Genomic DNA, 21,892 nt, shown 5'->3' with positions numbered 1-21,892 from the left:
AATGCTGTCACTGCCGAATTGGTATAATGTGGAGCCTTGGTTTAGACCTTGGAAGCATTAATTTTTTGGACTTCAACTGCTAGAAGCCATGCTGGCTGGAGGGGATTCTAGTCATCATCCAAAAAAGAAAAAGAGAGGAAAGTTTTCAAAGCACTGTGAAACCCAGTCAGCCCTATCTCTAGCACTGCCCCGGATGTTTCTGTATGAGTCTGTACACATTCCAACCCAGAGGGAACTGTGTGCCATTTCAATGCTGGAAGATAATTTTATCTGTTTAAAGTGACCACCATGTTCCACCCAGAAGTATATGAGTTACCAAATTGTAGAAAAACTCTGATACGCCTTGCTGAGGTTTCCAATATGACACGTAACTTCATTGATTTTGCATTTTATTTCTTCTGACTGCAGGTTCAGAAGACGAATTGCCTCAGGATCAGAAGGGAAGTGCCCCAGATGCCATGGAACACCGGGGTTCAGGAATGGCCAAACGCTTGGCCACATTCATCTCAGGTCTGGTGGAGTGCATGTGCTTCGCAGGTGTCATCTTTGGATGGGCATCATTGGTCTTTGTTCTCAAGGACTTGGGCTACTTCCAGGATCTCTGTGTGTCAGTTGCCAATCAAACAGCCAACCAAACAGGTATATGATCAGGGGAGAATAATGGAGAGGGAGGGGTTGTTGGAGTAGAAATATACCTTGGACTTAATACCAACAGCCATGTGGCAGGACTTCATGTTTGTAATCTTCCCAAGCCAAACACACCCCACCAAGCCTGCACTGCTGCCAGCCAAATGCTTCACAATGTTTTGTTTCGTGTGTGTGTGTGTGTTTGGTATTCTAAGGCAAGCAAAAGGTCCCATTGAGCTTTAGGAAGCCCCAGTGGATCACTAAGCATGGCTGGTGGGATAGGTTGCTGGTTGCAGGTTCTGTAGGCCTGGCTTAGTTAGGGGGCTGCACAGGGAGGAGGGTGGGTGTACAGATGGGGCAGGCTCAAGAGTATATGTGAGGTACTGAATGTGAAGAGTTGTCAGCAGTCAGTAAAGTGTTATCAAAGGAGTCTCTGCACAGCTGTTTGTCACAGGACATTTTCTAGGAACAGCTGATGCCAACCATTCTTATCTGTGGTTAGGGCTTCACTCCTGGGGTTTATCTCTTCAATGTGAGCACTTCATTAGAGATGTACCAGCTTCCCTAGAGTGTTGCTATGTCATGGCTTGGAATGGCAGGATGGGTTAATCTCCTGACAGTGGTTCCATTTGAAGAAAAAAAAAATAGAGTCCAGCATACTGAATGGCAGACTGGGCCCCCTCCCCCCCAATCCTGGAAACTCACTGGAAACAGTCCAGCATGCTTCCTCACCATTACTAACTGGGCTATTTGCATGCAGATGAATGAATGAATGAATGAATGAATGAATGAATGAATATTGAGAATGACTGTAAACATCCAAAGATCAGCGTAACAGTGTTCTGAGTCATGAAAAGAAAGTTCCCCTTCTTGGTCCAGGGTAGAAGACTCAGGCTGCATCTACACTGCAGAAATAATGCTGTTTGACATTGCTTTCATTGCCATGGTTTAATGCTATGGAATCCTGGGATTTGTAGTTTGTTATGGCAACTATTGATCAGAATGGAGACTGCAATCAAGAAATCAGATGAAAACTAGGATATGGAAGAGCACCTATGAAAGATCTGACAGAGAAGGCTAAATATCTCACAAAACTGAAAATTCCAGAATTTTGTAGCACTGAGCCAGGACAGACAAGGCAGTGTCAGACTGCATTATTTCTCAGTGCAGATTCAGCCATAATCTAACAGGGTTTTTAATCTTGCTAACTACACAGGCCTGCCAGGCTTCCAATGCTGGTCAGCCTGATGAGAGTTCTTCTGAGCTCCTAGGTGAGAGTCCTTCTGAGCTTAAGCAGAGCACACTTTGATCACTATTAAATAATTGCATCCAGCTTCAGCACTACTGAAATGAAAGCTGCAAGACTTTCAAGTAAGAGGCTGTGAAACTTCCAGGAAGGTTTGAGTTCCTGCAGCTTTTGTTTGAGAAAACAAAGTGCTGGTTAAGAACAGCTTGGTTCTAGAGCTTGTCTGGTGAGCTGGGATGGGGGATAGGAGAAAGCAGTACTAGAATTAACACACCTACTTCTCCTTCAGAGTGTGTGTGTGAATGTGTGCACATGCGCATGAACACACACAATGCAGGCATAACAAAGTTACATTGGAAAAGTAATAGAATGAGAGGAAACACAGGTAAAGGTCTTCATGTGATGGGTAATACTCTGTCCGTCTGTCTGTCTGACTGTCATGGCAACTATAATTAGTGGGAGTGGGGGCTTTTTGTAATGCATTATGTAACAAATTATTTTATGTAGAAGGAATTTTCCAAGCCTTAGAAAAATAAAAAGCCAAACATTGAGAGCCACAGTATCAAAAGTATGTGCTTGGGGAATTTCTGCACAAGAAGCATTAGGGACTGTGGCCTGTTACAGACAGCCAAAATAAAGCTGCTTCGAGTCACAGTGGAGGTATGGTGTTTCAATGATGCATGCGTCCTAAGAGTCCAGAAGTTGCACCAAAGCCACGCTCCAGCCCTAAGGACTGGAGCGTGGCTTTGGTGTGGCTTCTGGACTCTTAGGACGCATGCATCATTGAAACACCATACCTCCACTGTGACTCGAAGCAGCTTTATTTTGGCTGTCTGTAACAGGCCTGTGTTTACAATCCTTCTTCCTTTGCAGACTGCAGTGCCCAAGATGAACAGCTGTCCCTCATCTTCACCATTGGCTCCTTCATGAACAATTTTATGACCTTCCCCACAGGCTACATCTTTGATCGCTTTGGCACCACAGTTGCACGCCTGCTTGCCATGTAAGTGCTAGATACACAAGGCCTTCCCTGTTTTCCTTTTCTGGAGCTCATTGTCAGGGGGGGGGGGGGGAGGATTGCCAAAATTGTGCCTTTAATTGTGTCACTGGAAGAAATTTGGTAGTGCAAATGTTTCCATCATTGCAGCACTGGGAGGGAAGAATTTGAATATGTTAAATTCCATCCTTCCATGCAGCTGTTGATCAGTTAAAGAGCTTTAAATATAGAAGAGGTACCCCTAAACCAATGTTGGGTTGCATCCTCCAGATGCTGTTGGACTACAACTCTCAGCATTCCTTATCATTGGAAATCCTGGTTAGGGCTATTGGGTGTTACAGTCCAATGATATCTGGAAGGCTGCATGATCTCCCCACCCCAGATCAAACAATGACCACTGCATAGTTTTTTGTGGGTTTTTCATGCTATGTGGCCATGTTCTAGGAGAGTTTATTCCTGACGTTTTGCCTGCATATGTGGCTGGCATCTTCAGAGAAACGAATGGCCACTGCAGACTGATTCAGGGTTAGTCTTGATGACATTTACCTGTAGAGGGGGTCTCCCCTCTGAGTATTCCTGTGCTGAGGTGCAGGTACAGCTGAATGATGTAGCAGAATCGACTGCAGCTCTTCAGGCAGCAAACAGGGCACACCATTTTTGTTGACTTCTCCATATAAAAACATTCCACAAATAGTAAAATAGGAAATCATGGAGAAAGTTTCTATCCAGGCCCTTTCCCCTCTGGTACTAGTTTTCAGTTTTTAGTGACACTTCCAAGAGTGTGATTATCTTCCTGCAGTTTGAAGTAGTCCAATCAGTACTTGCTGCATGTGAACACCAGGCCTTACTAATTTCTTGGACAGGAGGATAGGTAACGTCCCATGGAAAGAAACTGTGAGGGGCAGAAATTCTTTTCTCCATTCTTCTCAATCCCCTTTTCTGTCTCTATCTTTATTTTTCTCTCTCCTCCCCATCTATCAGGGTTGCCAGACATCTGGAACGATTAATGCCTGTTATCTCTGGCAATGCAGACTGTAGTCTCCCTATGCCTCAGAGTCCTGGGAAGTTTTTCTTGACTTAATACTAATCTTCAAATCCTCTCACATACAGCTTGCTGCACCCAAAGGAGGTAGAAACCGCTGTCAGTTTCTCATAAGGCCTTTGCACAGGCTGTTTATAAGCCACAAGCTCTCCGTTCAGGGTCCTTGAACTGAATAGAGATGCCTGTACCTCTTTGCTTTTATTACTACATTCAGCAAATTGAAAATGTTGGTGACACATTAGAAGTAGCAAAAAGAACTGATAGGGAAAGAGAGCTTGGTTGACAGGGAGATAGAACAGATATCCATTTGGATTTGCTTGGTGTGTAGCAGCATTGGAAAGCTGAAACCAGGCTGGCTGTGGTTTTTCATAGGGTTACTTCTGACATCCAGTTGGGCTTTGGACTGAACTGTTCTCCTGCGACTGCCAGTGGCAAGGTACTAAACACAACATGGATAGACTTTTGGCACTAAACCAGAAGTGTTCCTGAATATTGAATATAGATATCATGTGGGGGAAGGGATCACCATTACCTTTTAAATTTTAACTTGGTTACACATAGCAAACTCTAGCAGTGCAGCCACTGCTCAGTGTTGCAAAACTGCAATTATTTATAAGTCTGAGTTCAGCATGAATGTGTGGACTAGTACAAACATATTTTTTCCACTCTGAAATAAAATCTATAATGCCAACTATGTTCTGAGTTGGAGAGGTGATAGGCTATTTTAGATCGTTAGGAACTCTCAGTCAACAATATTGGTATTTATTATTTATTTATTTTAAAACCTGCCTTTCTCCCAAAGTGGGACACAAGGTGGCTAACAACACATATAAAACACATTAAAACAACAGTTAAAATCGTACATGGTACATAGGGGAACACTGTCATTTTGGGTTTGAACGTAGCCAGATTCAGGTTTATTATTATTATTATTATTATTATTATTATTAACTTTTATTTATAAAGCGCTGTAAATTTACACAGCGCTGTACATACAATCTTTTTAATTAGACAGTTTAATTAGACGGTTTCAGAGATCATACTGCCCCTTGCACTGAGTTTGTAACATCAGCTTTAAAAATTAATTGATTTCATCAGTTCTTAGTGAGCTCCAAAATCCCCCTATTATTATTAACATTAGTGTGGAAATAATTTGTTTGTTATATTAATAATTACATTAATTGTTCCATTTTAAGGAAACCACAAGCAGTCCACATTCTGGAGTGCCTGTCCAAAACAGAACTTTACAGCACTGGAAACCAGATCTCATTTCACTATACAGTCTTCCCAGGGTTTTTATGTTTGATCCCCAGTTGCTGATTGGAGATGAAGGCAGAAAAATAGTGAAATATCATGTCAAAATTTGCTGTTCATTATACCAAAAATGTATCAAACCTTAAGGTGAAAGCAAAATGTGAAAGTTGTTCCCCCTCATTCCACCTCCACCCCAATCTGAATCTGTACTCAACTGTATCCTTCTACATATCTGTGGTGTGGGCAAACTTAGAATTCTATTGAACTGCAGATGTGTCATATCCAAAGGAGATGAAGAAACTGCATGTAGAAGCAATACAAATGTAAAGAGAGTGGAGTAACTGTGATGGGGTGACCAATATGCTGCATGTAAGACACATTTTGATGCTTCCACTCCCCCTGCTGAAAATAATGGAGAGAGGCCCAAGAAACCTCCTTTTCTTTTCTTGGAAGTTCCCAGGACTAAATTCCCACCAAACCACACACACACTTCAAAACTAGAGGTGGATATTTAGCCACTTCTTATATTCATGTTATTTCCCTCACTAGCTGGCATTTTGGAGAAATATCCTGAGGGCAGAACCTATTTATACCTGTGCGATGAGGAATGACTGCATTTTCTTTTTTAATTTTAAAAGAAGGAGGAGGGCAACTAAGGTAAGCCATGTTAGAGAGTTATAAAATTATGCCTGGTGGGGACACACTAGATAGAGAGAAGTATGTGTCCTATGTTCCACCACCCAGTACCCCAGTTCTAGAGCTTGAAGATCACCAAGGAAAAATTTTGGCAGGTGTTCCAGAAGAGACAAAAGGAACCTGAACAATAACAGGCTGGACTTCTCTGTCAAAAGATATGATCATACTCAGTGCCTCTCTTGGGAGAATGCATCCTAACTGTGAGGCCAACCTCCGTTAATAATTAGGAATCAAATGTACTGCTCTGATTGTGGTCCTCAAAGAAAAGGAAATAAGTGAAAGTCTACAGCTGTCATTCTGGTGTCTCTTTCAGTGATTTGTACCAGCATGGAGTCTGGTTTCTGTTCTGTGAATGAGGCTTCCCATTGATCCTGTCACTGCCCCTCTCAGACAGTGGGGCTGGGAGTCCAAGGGTTCCTGTTACTGCAGCACAAGAAGCTGACAGTTGCTGCGACTGCAGTTTTGACTTCCCTAATTGGCCAAGTGTATTAATGCAATGGTCAAAGTCATGTAGCTCATGTGAGTAATGGACTGATTAACCATGTGTTGGAGGGCACATGCTGAGATAGCTGTTTGGGATTGTTACCTCTCTCCCCTTTTATCAGGGTACATTGCAAACATTGCAGTGTTTATCAGGGCACATAGCAAACCTGTGCAAACATTTGCCGTCCTGAAATTGTACATTCCCACATGGGCTCAGTGGAAATCTGTCTGGATCAGCGTTCCAGTAATGGGTGGAGCCAGAACCAAATGGATTTACCCTTGTGGAGGGGTAGGTTTTGAAGAAGACAAATCTGATTCATTTCTCAGAATTATGTAGAAGAAATTTTAACAGGTGTAGCTTGTAGCTACATCTGGTGAAATTCTCTCTTATGGCCACATTCAAGAAAACAGACACAGAATGATTATTTAAAGCTCCTCAATCAGTACAAGTGCTATGCAACAATTGTTAGATTATAGTATGTGCTCTTATTGTTGAGACTGAAAATACATTTTAATTGCTGTTTGAAAAATACTGTGCCTTGAAAGTATAACTACAGTGTTGTGACATTAGAGTTAACTTCCCAAAATATAACTTTAACGTTATCACTTAATAACCAAATACATTCCAAATCAAAGTCATTTTACCAAACAGGTGGTAAGCAGCAGATTTTAAAATAAATATAATGAAAATATGTTTTGGGGTCTTTAACATGATGGAACTACACTGCAGTAAGCACTCTGAAAAAGACTAGATGGTGACAACTGCGTGACAGAAATATTTGATTGAAGATATTTTTTATATAACTCTTGCTTCAGGAAGGTCCAGGTGGATGATATTTCCTGCATGATTCCAGCTGCAGAAGCATAGCCAGATTCTGTCTGGCTGTTGCCTACCCTACTGTGGCCACTAAATAACTATGGCGTGTGTGTGCAAGCAGGAGAAACGTAGTTTGGACATGAGTGGAGGAGTGTCACAACAGAGGGAGCACAAAGAGGGCACTGCCCCTCCAGATAATAATTCTACAACCCCCCCCCCCAGTAAAATGTTCCTTCAGTCCCCTAATAACTAGCATTTGCAAAGAGTAAGGCATCAAAAATAATTTACACATAGAATGATTATATTTGCTGTGTTCACATGCCCTTAATAACTTTGCCTGCTCCCTTTCTGTGGATGCCTAAACTTTATTTCCAAATGCCCAACTGGAATTTTAAATTACAGCAATTTTAGAAGTTTGGGGACTAAAGGAAAATTTCATTGGGGGCACAATTCTTATTTGGGGGTCAGTGTTCTCTTTTTGCTTCCCTCTGTAGCTGCAGCCCTGCATGGGTGGAGAGAGAGAAAAAAAGTATAGCTCCACCAAGTTCATCCAGGATCTTAGTATTGGACAATTCAGTCTAGTTCCCTGTCCAGTGAAGAAAACACATTATCACAGTATTAGCAGAGCTGAAAAATATATGAAAAAAATTTGCTTAGAAAATGTGACAAAGCTGTGGAGATGATTACATTTCTTTACAGGTGAAATGGCTCATGAATTGAGAAGTAACAGATTATCAGTTAATAACTGAAACATTTTCAAAATGTTTTTAACCAAGTATTGCATTGTGTTGTGATATACACTTTTTCTGTCTAGAAATACTTATTGCAACCTAAATGTCCATAATTTAATTAGAGTTTTGAATAAATTTCATGGGGAAACATATTTTTCTGCATTTAAATGATACAGTGTAGTTCTCATGCACTTATACAGTCTTGTTCTGTTACAGACTGTAGTTGTATCACAGTAAATGTTGTGAGTTTATTTTTCAGTCATTCAGTCATTCAAGTTTTTACATATAAATAGTGTTTGTGCAACAGAGAATACATTAATGTTGGCTCTTTTCGAGTCCACAAAATTATTTACTATTTCTAGCATATGCAGAAAACTGCACTTAAGTAACCGTAATTGCTTCCATCACATTAATAATTTTTTTAAAAAAATTGTGGCAGCCTTAAAATGGGGATAGCGTTTCTGAAGATTGTCATTTTAGACAGTGGAAAAGAACACTGTGTTATATGCAGAAAATGGCATTTTGATTTCTCAAACTTTAGTTAAACAAAACTAGCTAAAATCAGTGTGCCTTCATACTTCTGAAACACATGGAAATGGACTTCTGCACAGTAGTTAAGAGCCAGTGTGGCCTAGTGGTTTGAGTGTTGGCGTATAGCTCTGGAGACCAGGAATTGATTCCCAGTTCATCCATAAAACCCACTAGGTGACCTGGGCAAGTCACGTGCTCTCAGCCTCAGGGGAAGGTAATAGCAATCCTCCTCTGAACAAATCTTGCCAAGAAAACCCTGTGACAGGTTTGTCTTAGGGTTGCCATAAGTCGAAAACAAAGGCACACAAAAACAACAACTGTTAAAAGGTGCAGAAGTCCTTTTTCTCTTTTACATGTGGTCACCCTGTTTCCCCTGGATTTAACCATAAAGACACCACACACTAGAAGTCTGTCAAAATAGCTCTGGGTCAGAATCCTGTTGGGCAGTTATGAATACGTAACCTAGACTTAAACATCTGTGACTTTCTTATATTCACAATCCCCAAATAGCCCCTAGTATGGGCAATATATTGGGACCATGAAAGTCTCCCACTTCCCATTTACTAGGCAGCAGTCACTGTGACTGATAGGGGTCTATTTGCTTTTCAATTGGGAAGCAGCTGGTTTATACTTCTCCCCTCTTGCACAAAGTTCTCTGTCACAAAATTGCAACAAGGACCCTATTTCTGTCTGTTACACTGGAGATTGCTCACAGGAGGGGCTGAGAACATTATGTTAGTTGCTTCCCAATCGACAGAGGAACAAACCCCCATCAATCTCAGTGGCTGCTGACCCATAAGTGGGCACTGGGGAGATCAGCATAGGAGTCACAGTGTAGCACTCTACACATTTGTAACTCTCCAAGAGGAATCTGGAGAATGTTTTCAGAGAGCAGTGCTAATCCAAACGTCCTGCATAGTGGCTAATTTTAAAATATGAAATGAAATTAAAACTATCTTTTGTGGAATAATAGTAAGCACATTCTGTTTTTGTACACACACATACCTTAGCAAACTTTTACTCACTTGTTTCTGACAGTATGCAAAGGACAGTTAGTCTCAAAAGTGCTATAGGATTCCTTTGCATACTGATTTTCCAGACTAACAAAGCTATGTCTCTGAGTTGATCATGACAGGAGGGTCAAGCACTTGCAGCTGCTCACTCTCATGTTTATAAAGTGCTTTCTCTTGGCTGAATTGCATCCATCACACTAAGGCTTTTATTGTTAAGGTATAAACAAAAGGTTAGGGCCTAGTGGACAAGGAAACAGCTTAGAAAATGCAGGCATAAAGTTCCACTTGTTTCCCCAGGAGCTCTGCCAACATACACAAGGAGGAAAAGAAGAGTGATGAAGCAAATGTGCTTAGCCTGGCAATGAAAGAGACTAGCTTGGTTATCCTTCCACTGTGTAGCCAAACAGCATAAGGCAGAGGGAACCTGAGAGCAGGCAATTTTGTCAAGCCAGCCTGGTTAATTTCCAACTGATGATGGGTGGGGAGTGCAGTGAAGAAGTAAGCCCACTAGTGGAATGAAGCTAGGAAAGGCCTGTTACAGACTGCCAAAATAAAGCTGCTTCGGGTCTCTTTGGAGGTATGCTATTTAAATGATGCATGGGTCCTAAGAGTCCGGAGGTCACGCCAAAGCCACACTCCATTCCTAAGCACTGAAGTGCAGCTTTGGTGCAGCTTCCGGATTCTTAGGATGCATGCATCGTTTAAATAGCATACCTCCAAAGAGACCTGAAGCAGCTTTATTTTGGCAGTCTGTAACAGGCCAAAGTTTTCCTTCTAGCTGAGACTAAAGGCTGGAGCCAAGCAGGTTGTTGTAAGTGAAACTTTCCTTCTGTGCTGCACGTATGTCTATAGTCAACCTATAGGACTGACTAGCAATTGCTGTGCTCCCAGTCTCATTGCCAAAGTAATCTCCTGCTCCATGCTGCAGTTATGGCTGCAGAGAACCAAACACTTTGAGGGACTGGATGCTTGCTGGTTTCTTTCTTGGTGAATTCACAGAAGCTCTGTACAGGGTTAAATACTAGGGAGGGTGGCCAAGGGGCATATCATGATTTGGTACTTGCTTTGGCATTCCTTTATAGGAGGGACAACTATCCTCCAGTCCATGGGCCAGGGATTCCCCATCTGTCCTAAAAGCCTTCTGCCAACGCTCTTCTTGTTTCATCATCTTTCCCCTCTTTTGCTCAGCTGATTTCCTGCAGCTTAGCTAAAGAGCACCATCAGGAAAGGGAGAAATGCCGCTCAGTGGAGTGGCTGCAAATTAGATGAGAAGGACAGATTTTTCTCTACAGACCACTGTGGCCCTGTGCTGTTTTCTAGTGATCAGCTGAGGGGTGGAACTGGGGAGACAGTGAAGTTTATATCTCATCTGCCCCATTATCTTTTCCCCTCCTTTGCTCAGCAGATGCAGGGAAGTGAGAGTGAGTGTGTATATGTGGGCTTAATGGGTTGTCTGTTCCTAGAATTATGAAACAATGCTAGAAACCACAGTATGCTAACCAGAGATGTTTTATTATGATATAATACAAAAGATCTGGGTCTTCATTAACTTTGCTGAATGCAGTGTGTATGTGTGTTCTGCTACAACTGACTACTTCCCCCCAAAGAATGTGGTGAGGGGTGGGAGTCCATAACTTGATAAAATTACTTTGCACCTGCCCCTAAATCCCCTAACCAGCAGCTGGGGGGAGGGACTGAGGGAAAGAAGGCTTCTTTTTCAGTTACATATATTTGATTTTGGTTGTAGAAGGGTAGGGCTTATTTTAGGGGTTGTGCTAAAGGGTCTCATGGAAAAAGTGGGAATTTATATATTGATAGTAGTTGCACTTTTCTTCACTGGCGAGAGAACCAAACAGCAATCAGAAATTAGTCAAATTTGTTATTTCTCTTTCCACTGTGACAGTCAACAATGAATAAATATCTGAGAATTAAAATTCATTCTGTTTTCTACCAGTGCCAAATATGACATATCTGCAGGATGCTGGCACTATGTAAATACCATGTTTCAAAATATTAATTTATCCAAGTAACTGATCTTTTGTGGGAGTTATATTACCATTATAACAACTTATACAATTGACTTATATGGAACATATCCAAACTTTTTAGGAGGAGTTACCAAAATGACCCTTTAAAGCAGGGGTAGGCAACCCTTTTGAGCCGGGGGCCGGGTTGCTGTCCCTCAGACAACTGGGGGGCCGAAGCCAAAAAATAAATAAATAAATATTTTTTTAAATAAATAAATAAACCGGGACAAATGTAGGACAAAATTTTCAAATGGAGGGCACTTTTTTTATAAAAAATGGAGGACACGCGAAAAAATTTGCTGATTTTTTAAAAAAATGTTAAGATAAATGCATGTTTCTGAGGCTTCTATAGACAATTGCCCCACCATGCCCCTCGCGCGAGACGCCAAAAGCCCCGGCGGCAATCGGCGGCAGGACCGGGCTGGGGCCGGTCCCAAGGCCTTGCCGGGCCGCATCCGGCCCGCGGGCCGCAGGTTGCCTACCCCTGCTTTAAAGTAAGAGCCAAAGTAGAGGTGAACTTAAACACAACTTTGCTTTCACTGTGTAGTTTTACAAAAATATAAATAGTGTCACCGGAGAGAAAGGATTGATCACTGAGATCACAATAGTGTTTTGGAGGGGGAAGTTTTATATTCTTCCTTTGAAGCTTCTATTTCAATTGGGAGGAAACTCCTTAATGGTTCCAAGGAGGTTTTATTTACCCAGTGCACATAGCAGCTTCAGAAGAGGGATATGTCTCTGGATTACAGCAGGAGAGCAAAAGTGTTTAATCTCTCTGAAGTATGCTGTTATCCCTCAAATTAATCAGTCCCTCCAGATGATGCCGTTTCCCTTTATATGTGGAAGTATTTTCCTTCACGTGTAGCTTGGTCTAAAATGTGTGAAATAAAATTAAACCACAGAGTTTAAATATACTAATAAGCCTAGCAGGAACTGAACCTAATTTTTAAAAATACTGTAGCTTTACTCCCTGTGCACTGGTTCTCTGATTTTTTTTCCTGCCTCTGATTTTATCCTTCCTCTCTTCTTCCTCAGCATTGTTCCCTTCTTTCTTTACCTCCAGTTTTCCTCTGTCTTCACCTGATCTTTCAATTCCAAATTTCTCATACTGGTGTCTTCTCCTCTATTGCCCATGATCCCCACAGCTGTCTATCTGTTTGCCCCCCAAAGGATGGGAAGCTGATGAATATGTCTGATGGGGACTGAAGGGAGACTAATTCACCTGCATACTTATGTGCCTACAACCCATTGCCTATTTGGTAGCTCAGGTCAAGGGATCTCTTTCTCTTCCAGATCTTCCTACACTACTGGCACCCTCCTCATTGCATTTTCCACAGCAGGTGAGTGCTCTGCAATAAAGATCCAGGTTCAATAGCTTGAACTATTTGGGATGACAATCTCCAGCAGGATAGGAACTATAGTTGTGCAGGGGACAGGGAAGGAGCACCTGTCATCTTCAGCCTTCTGTGGTTTGTTTTTGCTAGAACAGCATGTTAACTCTGTGGAAAGATCCAATCTCTCATCTATGCCATGAAACTACTGGTATTTCCAACTAGAGTAGAGCTATTAAATCAGTGGGAATTACCTATGTGTTGACTCACCATTCAGCAAGTGATTTGGTGAGTCTACTGTACAGCGGGCGCTTAGTGTCTGCTGTGGTTTGGTTCCAGGACCTGCCTCCCATGGATACCAAAATCCATGGATGCTCATACTATTAAATACAATGGCATAATAAAATGGTGTCCCTTATATAAAATGGCAAAATCATGCTTTGATTTTTGGAATTTATACTTTTAAAAAATATTTTCAAACTGGGGAATAATAATAATAATAATAATAATAATAATAATAATAATAATACTTATTATTATTTAAAAATCTGTTGATAAAGAATCTGTTAATAAAAGAATCTGTGGACATGGAGGGCTGACTGTACTTAGGATTAACCAATAGAAGTTAGACCACTGTACTTGGAACCAACCACTAGGATGTCTCCAAGCATGTATGTGCCAGCCTGTATTTAGGTTGATTAAAATTCAGCAGCTCTCTAGAATCTATCATTTGGATGAGGGGACATGAAACATAGTAGGGAAGGTTCCCAACCATGTTTAATGTTCCCCTCATCCAGATGATAGATTCTAGAGAAAAAAAAAGCCAGCACTTATCTTTCAAGATGGCTTGTGGAGGCTTGCTCCTTGCCACTTGCATCCTGTGCAAGTTCAGATTGTTAACTGAAAATCAGGATAGGGATCTTGTATATTTAATAATTGTGCAGAAAAGAAATGTTGACAGATGCCACTTTCATATGAAGGTCAAGGACATAATATTTTCTTATATTCTATTATTAAAAGAGCCTTCTTTGTTGCTGTCTGCTCCATTTTGCTGGAGTGGCACCCCCAATCCATGCTGTCTGGGACTTCTGGGAGTTGAAGTCAAAACATTTGAAGGGCCAAGGATTCCCTGAACCCATTTTTGTTGGTGAGGTAGCCAAATTTGCAAAACAAATCTATTAAGAATTGAGCACTGTGAGTACAGAGCTTTCTTGGTGGCAGTGCTTGAGCTAGTTTCTGCCAGATTGAATATTCATCTTATTGTGTCTGTGCATGTGTGAAAACACTGCCAGATGCAGAAATGAATTTCATATGATAAACAGGACATGTATACTTTTATATAAGGGAGCCTGTGTGCCATAGTAATTTGATTGTTGGACTAGGACTCTGGGAGACCAAGGTTTGAATTGAAACTGACTTAGTGACCTTAGTCAGGTCACACTTTCTCAACCCGACAGCAAGCAAATGACAAATTTCCTCTGAATAAATCTTGCCAAGAAAACCTTAGGATAGGCAATATCCTATTAGCTGGAATTGGCTTGAAGGCATGTAACAAGAAATACCTTTGTGTGTGGAATTGGTGAGTCTTCCTCAATTTTGCACCTTCCAGATGTATTGGACACCAACACCCATCAGTCTCAATCAGTGTGGCCAATGGTTTAGGAATTTTGGGAGTAATTACAGAACAGCTGGAGGATGCCACATTGAGGAAGGCTGCCTTCCTCAACGTGGCTGAGTTATGTAGGTCTGTTATAGCAGTCAAAGGCTTTCATGGCCCGCATCAATAGTTTTTTGTGGGTTTTTCAGGCTATGTGGCCATGTTCTAGCAGAGTTTCTTTCTGACATTTCACCAGCATCTGTGGCTGGCATCTTCAGAAAGAAACTCTGCTAGAACATGGCCACATAGCCTGAAAAACCCACAAAAAACTCTGTTATAGCAGTTGGGGGGAAAGAAACAGCACATCCCTGGCCAGCATCCTGTGTTAATTGATATCCGAAGACAGTTAAAAGCAATATAATTATTTTCTTTCCTGTTATGAACTTCTCAGTCCTCTGATGTGGCATCAAAATTTACATTGGGATGATATATGAGATTCCTTGGATAATTTTGATCATTTTGCGTAGTTGTGTAGCAGATGAGCACCGAATGTGAATCCAGGTCATATTTTGGTACTGGGCTTTTGAGTATATTGCTGCATGTGCAAGGTCCAGAAATTTGCTTAAGGTGAGATGCTACCCATCTGTGTCTGTATTTTGTGAGTGTGATAGGCCTGTGGCTTTGACAAGCCTTCTACTAACATTTTTTCTCCTCTTGCAGCCACTGCAGTGATGCTATTCCCAGCACTATCATTTCTGTCTATTGGTGGTATCCTCCTTATCCTCACCAATATGCAGGTTAGATGCTCTGCCCATTTGGTCATCTTGGTTTTTTGGGGGGCCAGGGTGATAGAGAACTCAGGGCAGAGATTGTTTACAGAGGAACCTTCATGACTTCAGGGCAGGGGTGGGACTGTTCTGCTTATTGAATGATATTTTCTATGGCTACAGAATCTGTAGCAACTGATTGCTTGTCCGGTACCATTTTCCTTCTTCTAGACTACCATTCTGTGAGATAATAAAAATAAGCCAAGAAAAGCAGAGGGAAAAGGTGCAGAGTTTTACTTGCAAGCTGAAAGATATTTAAGGCTAGTCTGAAGCGTAAAAACATGCACACACACGCACGCACACACACATGCCCTCCCCACAGAGAGAGCAAAAAGCAGGTACAGCAATAGAAGATGTTAGTTCACTGTTGGAAGAATGAGTTGCTTTTGACCTGTTAGTGGGGTTATTTCTCTGTAGTTGTTTGGTGTAAGATAATTCTGAGTTCTTCACACTGGCAGAGAATTAGACCTTTTTGGAGTGATCCTACCAGGAACAAGCTGATTTGTCTTTCTCTTTTAAATTTTCTCTCTACAGGTTGGGAACCTATTTGGAAAACATCGCTCCACTGTCATTACCCTCTACAATGGGGCCTTTGACTCTTCCTCTGCTGTATTTCTTGTCATTAAGGTTGGTGTCTGTTTTCTAAAGAACAAGAAAGAAGGAGTTTTATTGCAATTTATTTGAAACAGAACAAAAACACACAAGCTATTTTTGCTGCTCTTGTGAATTTTTTCAGTTGCTGTTTGGACTACAGCACCCAGATTCCTCAAGTCAGCATGGCCAGTCTCAAATGGTGTGTGCTTTGATAATACTGCTGATGCTTGGTCATCACTCTAGGCACAGAGCCATTACAATCTCTATAATCTTTAACATGGAAAGAGAATGTGATGGGCTAAGACATCATCACCTTTCTGTTGAACTGGCAGATATTTTAGACAGAGAGCAGAAGACAGCCTTCTCTAGAAATTTCTTCTTCCGAGTTCTATTGGATTCCTTTATCTGTTTTTATGGCCAAAAAAAAAGCAAGCAGCAGTCCTAAAGGGGCAAACAACTGAAGATGGAGATCAAGGATGGCAAATCTCCAGCTGGCTGGCAAAATTTAGCCAAATAACCTGTTCCATCTCTCCCATGAGGCTTTGGCTCTTTCAGAATAGAGACTGGGCAGGACAGTAAATATGTGATTGTCAGCTTTTGGCTTTCTTTCTCTTTTCCTTGCCCTGACCAGGGAATGGGAATGGGAAATGAAGCCCACTTGGGACTCAGCTGCAGTCTCAAGAGGAAGAGTCCTCAAGACCCCAGCCAATGATACTTCCTTCCTCTGTTGCCTTCTCTGATCTGTAAGATGACAGAGGAATGAAATCAGTTGTGGAGTTAGCCATAGCCTGGAGAAAAGCTTCTTCAAGGAACTGGCTGAGTCCGTTTGCCGGCACTCTCTCTTCTAATTAGGGTGGCAAGCAGCAGAGGAACCTGGCTGAGCCAGTGTCTGCATCTCTGAGGAATCTGGAGTTGTGGTTCAAAAAGGCAATGCTACCATGCTCAGGCTGGATATCACATCTCTGATCCAGAGTCTTTAGTTATCTATTTTTATTCAGTGTTTCTAGCAAACCACCCTGGGAGTCCATCTCTGGTTAGGGGCCCAATAAAGACCCTTTGCTTTGAACCTACTAGGTGATTTTTGTGTTTCCTATTTTAATGCAGCTGATCGACCCAAGAACTTTCTGAATGGATTATTGGAAATATTCACAGTATTATACTTACATTGACCACAGTACACAGGGGGAGTGTCTGCCCTGTTTAGCATTGCAACCTAATTGTATGCAATGAGTTTGGGAGGCATTTTTGTCAACACCATCCAATTATGCACTGAGTTAAAAAACTGCTATGATCTGATGAGCGAACTCGTGTGGACTATTAAGAAACAATCAGATGATGAAAGCTGGGATGGGGGGATGTGCATAGTTGTGTGACTTTAATAGAAAGTTGTGGTTAAAAAGTGGAAGACTTGATTCATCCCAAAGGTTTCTCTTCCAGCTTTGGCTCAGCCCTGCATATGTGTGTGATTGTGTTGCTTCCCTAATTCATGACTCAGTTTCCTCAAGACATCTTGTAGTGAAATTTTCTGCACAGTCAGGGATTTGAGGTGTGATTTGCTGATGCTGCATGGATTTTTATGGTTCCTCCTGGAACAGAATGAATAATGGAGCTGCAGAGACCAGAAGCCCCTTCTGCTATAGACTCTTTGGGAACACATGCAGGAAACTCCCCACCTAAGGCTTCTCAAGGACTTAACAGAAGGAAAGGCCATTTGGAGAGAGATTTAACTGGGATGGTGGCAGTAGTGGCAGGCTACAAAGGTGTAAACTCCACTGATTCTTTGGTGGCCAATCTAGATGTAGTCTTTAACATTCACTTTAAAATAAACGAATAAAGAAATCCAATGGCAGTTTCTAGAAGGAGCTGATAAACCTGAAGACTGTAGCAGGTGGGAACTGAGTCTTTATTCCTCTGCTGAGGTTCTGAGGAAGGGCAGTGATCAAAGAGTAAAAAGATAAGCCAGGATATATCAGGTGTTTGCTGTTTCCTTACAGCTGCTGTATGAGCAGGGCCTCTCGTTGAGAACCATGTTCCTCTTCATGTCAACCTGCAGTGCCTGGCACATAGTTCGCACATTCTTCCTGATGCCCCGCCATCATATTCCTTATCCATTGCCCCCAGGATATACGTATGGGTAAGCATCATTTCTCTATATCCCTGACTGATATGCAGCTGCCTCCTTTCTGTGTCCTTTTTCAACAAATGTCAACCCCTCTCCCTTCTTGTCCCTCTGTCTGCCAATCTGCCTCTCTGTTGGCTACAGTTAGCCTTGTTTTCATGCCACCCATAGCTTATCTCTAAGGAGTTTATCACACAAGTCTAGTAAAATGCAAGTACAGCAGGATAATAACATCTTTGACAAGTATTTATTACATGATAAGTTATTGGTAGAGCATACCTTTTCATTGAGGGGGGAAGATCAATGAAAAGGTGCTCTCCACCAGTGATAGAAATGCAAAGCAGCAACAGGAAAGACACAAAGTCATGTGATAAGTATCTGCCAGACACTATTATCCTACTGTAATTGCACTTTACTAGCCTCGTGTGATAAACTCCTAAGTCTCACTGTATTTTGTGAAACCTACCTGTAAGGAAGTATATAAAGAAACTACATATTGATCTGGTGAATAATTCACTTCACCATTTCCATTGTATTTATACAAACAAAACATTTAAGGAATGAAAAGCAGTATGATCTAGAGAAAATGTTAATTGGAATGTAATATGAATAGAACTTCTTGTGAAGAGAGGAAACCACATCTGAATTTTCACTTTCCTGTGACTCCTCCTCCTTTGCATATTTGATTTTCCATTTATAGTTAATGTGTTTTGGGGAAAAGTTTTGGAAACTTTATTGACTTGGCTTTGTGATTTTCCTGTTTTAGGGCATTGTCTGAAATAATTGATAGACTGCCTTGCATCTAGATGTCACTGACTCTCTGATCTTCTGTAGAACTTCTGCTTTATCTCTTTGTATGGGAAGTGTGGGGAAATAGGGTGTCTGAAAGGAGGCAGGTGTAAATCAAATTGCCTTTGCCTGCAGGCTGAGCTGTCAGAGGAGGTCCCAGTCATATCGTACCTATGAAGAAAAACGTTCCAGGAGCCTGGATGATGATGAAGCCCAGGACTCAAGAAATCTTCATCCTGATTCAGCACTCAATGAAGAACATGCCACCACAAAAGTGACTGCAAGCAAAGGTAGGAACTGAGACTTGTTGGTAGCATTTATAGTTAGAGATTCTAACTGGTGGATCTTCATAGTAGTCAAGAATGATAATACCCTAGTCTTTTTAGATCAAGGCTTCTTAGGGGTGAAGCAGATAGGGCAAAAAGAGTGGCCAGAGGCTCCTCTCATCCTAATAATCACCAGACTGCAGCAGCTGGATGCATCAGTTCCGTTTGCTGCTACGGTCCCAGACAAGGCACAACAAAGAGCATATTTTATCTGCTCCTTTTTGGGCCACCTTAGGCAGTCCCAGCACAGCTGCACTTGTTCCACACAGTTTGGAGGTGTGCATCATCTAATCGACACACCCCCATACTGTGCGGAAGGCACCGTTTCCCCCCCCCCCCCCATCTGTTTCGAGTCTTTAGCTAGCTGCTGTGGGGCACTAGCAATTCCCACCTCCCAGTGTTCCAAGGATATTTGTGCTCACTGGCTAAAGTTATTTCTTTCTTTCTTTGAAACTGTTTTGGTGACTGGCAGTTGACAGCTTGTACACTGGCACTGGTCTGTGGGCCACCACTTTGAGTAGCAGTGTTCTAGCTAACTTGCTGTGATTTGCTATACAGGAATTCTGCAGAGACCGCTGCCTCATTTATATTGGGGAGGCAGCCTGTTCAGGAGTGGGCAATTCCTGGAGGTTTGAGAGGTTTCACCTGCTTCACGTCTCTGTGTGTCTATTCAGTAGATTCTAGTCAAGACACATTAGACTTTACTGACTAGTTGTACTATAATCGTGATGCAAGGCTCATGTTACTTACTGTCTTAGCAGTATTTGTCAGGCAATGTGGAGTGTGCTTTCTACACCATACTTCTCTGAACAGATACACCAGCAGTGAAGGCACTCACTACCATGCTATCATGAATTAAACTGCTCTCTTCCACCTCCATCACTCCTCCCTCACAATCTAGGTACTAATAATTCCCAGCCAGGCCGCCATCCCCACCATTCCATTTAGAGCAAGGGGGACCAGTTGTTTTGAACCTGAGAGTTGTATCCATTGTCAGTGGGAATCCAGGGGCATGCATTTGCATGCATGTGAACACAGACAAATATTCCCCGTTCCATATCTTAGCATGCTTTCCCAGAGATTGTTGTTTAACTGCTGTTACTAGCTATACCCTCCAAGATTTTGTAGATGAAAAACAGGACATATGTGGCTGAGCAGCATCGAAGTGTGCTTAAAAGGATGTGATCAGGCAACAAGAGGGCAAAACTTATTAGTGAGAAGCAACACAGAAAGAAGATTATCACACCATGATAAGTGATAATAGGTGAAACCACTACCTTAGTGCTACAGTCATGCGTTAGATCGCACTTTCCCCTGAAAACTGGGATGTATTCACAATAAGAGCAGCAGGAACTAACAGCATTTTTGAGATTGTGACCTTTAAAAAAAAAGCTGCACACGCATAATTGTGCAACTTCGGCATCACTAGAAGTGAGGGAGTGGTAAAGTCTCACGCCAACAAGCTCATGAGATTGTGCAACAATGGTGTGTACAGTGTTTGTATTGTTAGTGTGTAATTGTGGTCATTCATGGGTTCTACCTATAAATAAAAAGTGGCAGTTTTAACACAGGATAACAGCGGTTTGTGCACTGCATCATATGGTCAGGACTGTTGCCAAATCAGAACTATGCCAATTGGTTTGTGCTAAATTGATAGTATGATAATCTCCAAAGTTACTGTTTTAAGTAGAGAAACCCTGACATTTATGCAGTAAGTTTACAAAAGCCTGAATAAAAGGAAAAAACCAAACCAAATGAGTCTATTGGGCAGGGCAAAACCCCTAATTTTTTCTCCCTCCTATTAATTGAATGCAAACTACATTTGCGCTTTGAAACCAGTTTGCAACAATTTAAGCACAAAACAAAGGGGGAAAGTAGGAAGATGGGAGAGAAACCAGAACTTCTTAAAAGCAACTGAGAAAGTGGAAGAGAAGATAATTAACCAAGGCCATCCCTGGCAAAGTAGGACAATTGGAGGGTATGTACTAGCTGCTTCAATCTTATGGAAGCCAGTGGACAGAGTCCTATCCATGGTGGAGAGAAGGGAGTTTCATTGACTAAACAGTAAGCAGCCTATGACTACATGTGAACCCAGGGCTATAGGTTGTGTACTCCAAGCTGAAAAATAAAGCCCCATGGAATTTTGGCCTACAACATCCAGCTGTTCTCTTTTTTCAGTGTGCAGGAAGACAGAATTAAACTAAATGTCATAATTTTTCACTCTGTTTGGCTCTCCAGGATGTATGAATTTATTGCCTAAATTCATGAGAGAAATGTATGCACATTTAACATCATACAGCTCCTAAAACCATCCTTACCTGGGCTGAAATCAACTTGAACCTCTGTTCTTTAGATGTCTACATGTTCAGCTAATCTTTGTTTACAATGTTCATAAAAATAATACAGTCTAGTCAGTGGCATGAAACTTATTCACAAAATGGTCTTTCACTTGTACATCAGCCCACCTGCATCCTTCTTTTTAGGTCATACTGAAACAACATCAGACTTCAAGGAGCCAGCTGCTGTTTCCTTCTGGAGCTGTGTCTTCTCTCAATTGTTTTTCTGGCATATGATATGGCTGTCAGTGATGCAGTTGCGCCACTATCTCTTCATTGGAACACTCAACCCTATGCTGATACAACTGGCTGATAAAAATGCCTCGCTTGGTATGGAAGAACCCAGAGAATCTGGGGGGCAGGTGGGTGGGGGGAAAAAGTCAGATGGCAATTGGTTTGGGTAAGAGAATGGGATCCACAACCAAAATTAGACATGAAAGAAGGAATAATGTATTTAGACAGTGGCAGAAACAAAATGAAAAGTTGCACGTGGAGACGAATAAAGAATT

The 21,892-nt window shown here is 41.7% G+C and overlaps 1 protein-coding gene across 7 annotated transcripts in view; it reads left to right on the top strand.

Moving 5' to 3' along the window:
• The window catches only part of SLC43A3 (solute carrier family 43 member 3), a 64,364-nt gene that overhangs the window by 31,620 nt on the left and 10,852 nt on the right, over positions 1-21,892 (top strand). For all 7 annotated transcript variants that reach the window (XM_089520609.1, XM_089520605.1, XM_089520606.1 and 4 more), the window contains exons 2-9: positions 409-639; positions 2,747-2,876; positions 12,758-12,804; positions 15,113-15,189; positions 15,754-15,846; positions 17,808-17,947; positions 18,857-19,011; positions 21,531-21,713. In XM_089520609.1, the coding sequence (XP_089376735.1) occupies positions 459-639; positions 2,747-2,876; positions 12,758-12,804; positions 15,113-15,189; positions 15,754-15,846; positions 17,808-17,947; positions 18,857-19,011; positions 21,531-21,713 (1,006 nt within the window). In that variant the 5' untranslated portion in view covers positions 409-458. The remainder of the gene's footprint in view (positions 1-408; positions 640-2,746; positions 2,877-12,757; positions 12,805-15,112; positions 15,190-15,753; positions 15,847-17,807; positions 17,948-18,856; positions 19,012-21,530; positions 21,714-21,892) is intronic.

This window comes from Sceloporus occidentalis, unplaced genomic scaffold (genome assembly GCF_023333645.1).
Source record: "Sceloporus occidentalis isolate IW3139 unplaced genomic scaffold, rSceOcc1.0.p SCAF_4, whole genome shotgun sequence".
NCBI lineage: Eukaryota > Metazoa > Chordata > Lepidosauria > Squamata > Phrynosomatidae > Sceloporus > Sceloporus occidentalis.
The sequence above is the reverse complement of the archived record's forward strand: the minus strand, read 5'-3'. Positions and strand labels throughout refer to the sequence as shown.